The sequence below is a fragment of the Alosa pseudoharengus genome, unplaced genomic scaffold (assembly GCF_046254945.1).
Source record: "Alosa pseudoharengus isolate Yale_2024_CS ecotype anadromous, Long Island Sound unplaced genomic scaffold, YU_APseudo_1.1 YU_APseudo_1.1_scf_22, whole genome shotgun sequence".
Taxonomy (NCBI): domain Eukaryota; kingdom Metazoa; phylum Chordata; class Actinopteri; order Clupeiformes; family Clupeidae; genus Alosa; species Alosa pseudoharengus.
The window spans coordinates 458,202-464,201 of NW_027468680.1; the positions used below are offsets into that span (position 1 = coordinate 458,202).

The following is a 6,000-nucleotide window of genomic DNA, read 5'->3' on the forward strand; positions in this document are numbered from 1 at the left end:
ATTAACTTTTCCTTCGTGGAATACAATTTTGACTACAACCACTGTGTACTACCTGCTTGCCTGCCTGCCTGTGTTTATGTTTGTGTCTATATGTTTGTGTGTGTGTATATAAATATATATGTTTATGTTTGTCTGTGTGTGTATTAATGTGTGTGTGTATTAATGTGTGTGTTTATGTGTGTGTCTATATCTTTGTGTGTGTGTATATAAATATATGTTTATGTGTGTGTGTGTATACTGTATATACCTGTGTGTGTGTGTGTATGTTTATGTGTGTGTCTATATGTTTGTGTGTGTATTTAAATATATATGTTTATGTGTGTGTGTGTATATATACCTGTGTGTGTGTTTATGTGTGTGTCTATGTGTTAATTTGTGAGTCTATATGTTTGTGTGTGTGTATATAAATATATGCTTGTGAGTGTGTGTGTGTGTGTGCGCAGGTACGTGGTGATAGCCATGGAGGCTCTGGATCAGTTGTTGATGGCGTGTGTGTGTGTGTGTGTGTGTGTGTGTGTGTGTGTGTGTGTGTGTGTGCAGGTACGTGGTGATAGCCATGGAGGCTCTGGATCAGTTGTTGATGGCGTGTCACTCCCAGAGCATCAAGCCGTTCGTGGAGAGTTTCCTGCACATGGTGGCCAAGCTGCTCGAGTCACGTGAGCCGGACCTGCAGGTGCTGGGCACCAACTCGGTAAGTGTGTGTGTGTGTGTGTGTGTGCGCGTGTTTGTGTGTGTATGTGTGTGTGCGTCTGTGCCTGTGTGTATGTGTGTGTGATGAGCAAACATGATATATTTGAAATCCTGGTGGTTTGTGTGTGCACACCAACACGCACATATTAATACACACACACACACAAACACACACACACACGTACACTACCGTACTCTCTTTTAGGTATTATGTAGTAAGCAAAAATCTTTCCGTCCATGTATGGGAATCCTTCAGCACTGTTAGAAAACCATCCCCAGCTTTCCCAATGTCTAACGTTAAAGCTACATTGTGTAATGTTTTGGGTCCATTCTTAACAAAAACACATTTTTTCTTTCAAAAATATGTCCTCATTCATGTGTGATTACTTCCACCAACAAATCAAAGTATTCTCGTAAGTGTAGAATCTGCCATTCAGAATATATCCAAGCGAGTCGCCTGTGTGGCGGCAGCCATGTTTGGGCCTCCATCTTCACCTCCACCCACCACCATATCGTAAAATGGCAATTATGGGGACATTGCCCAACCATAATATCTTAATACTATTAATACTAATGACTATATTATTACAGGGGCGGAGCCAGACATTTTGAAGAACATTTTGAAAAGTAACCCCTTAAATAATGACTTCTAGTGAATTCTATGTAAACTAACAGACACATTGAGACTTTAAAAATGTGAGACTCAAGGTATATCTGACTGGCACTTTGGGTCTTTCAAGAGGGGTCTATAGGCATAGCCTATCTGATCAGCATGCACTTAGTTAATTAAGCGTTTTTTATGAGTTATGGTTTGTATAATATAGGCTAGTATACTATGTTGAGATAACCCTGGTGGGATGCTACCTTGTCTCAATACATTTTTACTTTGAACTCTGGAAGCCTTATGGTCAGGTTTAGCACAGCCCCACACATTGTGAACCCACTTATTATAATGTCCAGGGGGGGGGATTCCACCCTTGAGTGCTTCACATAGGGGGACTAATTCAGTTGGGGGAGGGGGAGGATACATTTTACAAACTGAAATCGCATTTTCCCTACAGGCCTCAATGAGAGAACACTTACATGATGTTGGTTTCGATTTTCTAATTGGAGTAAGTCGTTGTGACAACACGTCATGATACATTTGATAATGTTTGATCGCTGTTTTGGTATGAAGCATCTTTTACATAATGAATGCGCACTCTAGAAAGTGAAAGTAGCCTAACCTAGGCCTACAGTGGGTCCCCGTTAAGTTTGGACGGGTTCCTTCATGAATCACGAACCCTTTTTTCTCAGCAGAAATGGCACAAACTGCAGTTGACACAAACAACCACAAGGTGTCACTTGGGTGCCACTACTATTTTTGATGCGACTGACTTACTGCTTCCATGACGCAGCGGGGGCACGGGAACTTAGATTGATCACGGTAGTTTAAGCTTACACTTGACAAAACATTCTAATATGAAAATGTAGATGCAATTGTTGTAAAATGGTGCAGCTCCTTTAAGAAAGCACCGTGTGCAGGGATGGAGAGAGAGAAAGCGAGAGGGGATAGGCCTATGTGTGTTAGAACTTAGCGTGTGGAAAAAGTACGTGCTGTTGAGACTGGAGCGAGTCATATTCAAAATAATGCAAAAAAAAGCAATTATCCTCATTCATTGCAACCAAAGCATGCCTGCTTGCCGACGTTCAAACGAAAGCACCTATATCAAAGCACCTTTTGCGTTTGAATGTAGCACGAAAAAATGTTTAAACAGCTGGACAAATTATTTAGCTAATTGATTATATAACCTGTACACCAGCAATTGTTGAACATTTACCTGTACAAGTACATTGACAGTAGTCCAGCCTAACAGCATGTTGTAGGCCTACTGTAGAAATTTCACTTAAATTGCAACCGCAACATGCCTGCTTGCCAACGTTCAAACGACAACAAAAAAGATAATAAAACAACAAGAGGGTTGAGTCTGAATGACACTGAGTTTTTAGACACTGAGTTTTTGTAGTTAAGAAATATTTTCGTATAAAAAAAAAAGGTCATTCTTCAATCTCCTTCACTGACGCCTATGGAAAAGGCTTAACGTCCCAAAACAACGATCAATGATCATCAAATTTCTCTCTCACATTGCTCCTCATAACCATCTATAAAAAAGTGTTTTTTCTTTTCTTTTTGAGCACATCCGAATCCCAGGACATAACGCACTGGACCTTATAATAGGCTCGAGATATAATTCCAAAGGGGGCAGATAGGGGCCACTGCACTTAAAACTTAAAAAGATGAAGCTTTCCGAACTTTGAAATTGCGATCAGTGACTGGCATCGGGTGAACGAAGCTTTTCGAAGTTGAACAGGCTATTAAAAACTATTTGCGCACCTCCATGTCACAGGAGAGACTGGGCTCCCTTTTATGAAAAAGACGTTAGGCTACCTGCAAACTGGCCTGTGATTTCATTGCTGAGTTTGCGGCAAAGCAAGAAAATGTTTTTTTTCCTGAGTCAGGATATGGCGAGTCAGTGTCATTTATTTGTCCAATGTTAGCCTATAGATACAGACCAGTACATCTTATCAATAGTTTGAATGTCGTGTGTGTTTCTGCTCATTGACAAATACCATTCAGCACAATGATTCATGCCCAATTAATTCCCCCTGTTAAAGTGTTCGCCTTTGTTACACTATTTGGTTTCGTGATGTAGCCTATGATAAACACCATATGGCCAAATATGTGGCTCAGCTAATGTTATAGGCTATACAATTGAATTTCCCCTCTTAAAGGCAAGCTGGTGTAGCTTATTAGACTAGGCTACTATTAAAATACACCGACGGTAGCCTTGGCTATGTGTAAAGTAAGCTATCGCATGATTTCATGCACGTAAGTGAAAAGGGCCTTGCATCTGTCAAGTTCGCACAGGGCCTCGCATCCCCTTGCGACGGCCCTGCAGCTCCTCCTAAGACAGCGAGGAAAAAGTTAAAATACGCGATAAACCCGGGAAAAGTTGACAGGTTTGTTTCGGTCCAGGTGATTATTTGTGAAATTGTGCAAACGACAGCCTTTTCAAGGCATTTCAAGGAAGGAGTCGTAGCATGCAAGCTCCCAAATTGACCCAGTAGCCTAAGGCATCAATAAATTGTTGGGACTGGGGAGGGTCATGCGTTTTTTCTCAATCACTTTGGAGGGTCATAGAAAAAATTCTTGCTGGCGAGGGAGGGTCACGTCTTTTTTGACTAACACTCCCAAAACCCCTCCGGTAGCCCCTTAATTAAATAAATAACGAACAGTCCCTAATTGATTAATAGCCTAGGCCTACACCAGCAATTGTTGAACATTGACCTGTACAGGACATTGACAGTAGCCCAGCCTAACAAGCAAATGTTGCAAAATACATCAAAAGACGCAATTAATCAGAAATAAATAATGTAATCTGCATCGCTTTATTTAACAAACTGCAAGCAACAAGAGCATTAAGTTCGCTGTAAGGCCAAACCCAAGAGCAAAGCCTATCTGTTAAGGCAGTCGATAGGCTATATAACGAGCTGTGTGCCTGGAAAAACGATAGATGACGGCTCTGGTCATCCCATACCCTCCCCCCACTTCCTGTAGCCTACCATTATGAAGGCCTGTAGCCTAAAACGACTCGTTGCCGTTTTGTGACATTAAGCTTTTTCACGTTAAGCCCCCCTCCCCCATCCCCTTCTTTCACAAGCAGTGGGGGAGCGCGGGGCACAATGTAACACTTTTTGGTAGACAAAGGAGGGTTCTCCGCGCTTCTGTCGTTTGGCCACAATCCGTTGCAACCAGGCCAGGACAGATATTTTAGAGAGAAGGAGAGACGCCGGTGCAGCTCAGATGTCTTCTTAATTTTCTTTATTCTTTAGTAAAAGGTGCAGAACATTATTAAACTTTGACTAACATTTCGATGTGTTGATGTTTTTGACATCGAAACGTTAGTCAAAGTTTAATAATGTTCTGCACCTTTTACTAAAGAATAAAGAAAATTAAGAAGACATCTGAGCTGCACCGGCGTCTCCTTCTCTAACACTTTTTGGCTTTGGCTAAATATTTCTAAAATCATTTGAGTTTCACTAGTCACATGTTTTAACAAGCAACACTTGTTATTGAACTAATAACAGACGTGTGTCGAAAATTGACTTTATTTTCCATACGGAGAAATAACATATGCAGAGTCTAACCAAGGTCAATCTTGCCAAAAAAGCCCTCAAACCTGAAAACACATGAGGCAAAAGTGCAAAACATCACAAAACGAACTAAACTAACACGCGCATATTTTTGTATTGCAATCATTGTAGCCTACAGTTGTAACAGCGCGTAACAGTCGTTTTACTCCCCGGATGCGCTCATTATAAAGAACGTTTAACGTGTCCCAAAAACAGCTATCAATTAATCACCAAACGTCTTATAAACAAGTATTGCCAGGAGCAACACCTTGCAAAAAATGATAACAATAGGCCTAGGCCTTTATATGGCTCTGCTCCTGCCTAGATTCGAACTCAGAACTGCCTGAAAGTTGCAGACCTGTTCTGGAAATACGCGCATTAACCCACTCGACCGTCAGACAACGCTATCTGCTTCGAATAGGCCTATTGGGTAGGACTGTAGCCTACACTGGTTGCTGTGGCACAGTCTTGAGTGACTGAATTCGTTTTTCTTTGTCATATGAATGCTGTCATTTTGTTAACATTACTGTTAAGGAGATGCTGTAGGCAAAGTCTATATTTCAACCTCGTTAGTGTAGTAAAAAAAATCAGAACTATTCACAAGGTTTCTGGGCAGCATATTTATGTTCTGTTAGCAAGCAAACTTCTCATGACTACCGACAAAGTAGCCTACTGCCAGCTGACGAAGCTCTCATTTTAAAACATTACTGAGAGACAGGCACTGTACAATCAAGAAATCTTGCCACTGAATCCAAAACTATGTTTAACATTATGTACAAGGCTTAGGCTACAGTGGACTAGCATGTTGCAGGGGCTGCTAAAAACACAGAGAAACGCACTGAAAACTCGGCCAATCACAGCCCTTGCTGTCGAATGCGCCGTCTGGTTCGACCGTGGAACTCCACAGCGGACTATGCTGCCCCCAAGCGGCTGCAGTTGTACTTACATTTCACCCAGCTGCGTGAATCACCATGATCGTGAATGAAGTGTCAATTTTTAACTGGGACCCACTGTATATGCGCTCTGTGTCTGAGCTGTCTGTGCACGTCCGCAATTGATTACGACGGAGAACACATCAATCCCATGGTATTTTTTCCCCTAAAATGCATGAAACATGCAAGTTCAAAATCCCGCTGG

General features: G+C 41.6%; 1 protein-coding gene across 2 annotated transcripts in view; it reads left to right on the forward strand.

Moving 5' to 3' along the window:
• efr3a (EFR3 homolog A (S. cerevisiae)) overlaps positions 1-6,000 on the forward strand; it is a 121,304-nt gene that overhangs the window by 33,809 nt on the left and 81,495 nt on the right. For both annotated transcript variants that reach the window (XM_076300164.1, XM_076300165.1), the window contains exon 5: positions 541-691. In XM_076300164.1, the coding sequence (XP_076156279.1) occupies positions 541-691 (151 nt within the window). The remainder of the gene's footprint in view (positions 1-540; positions 692-6,000) is intronic.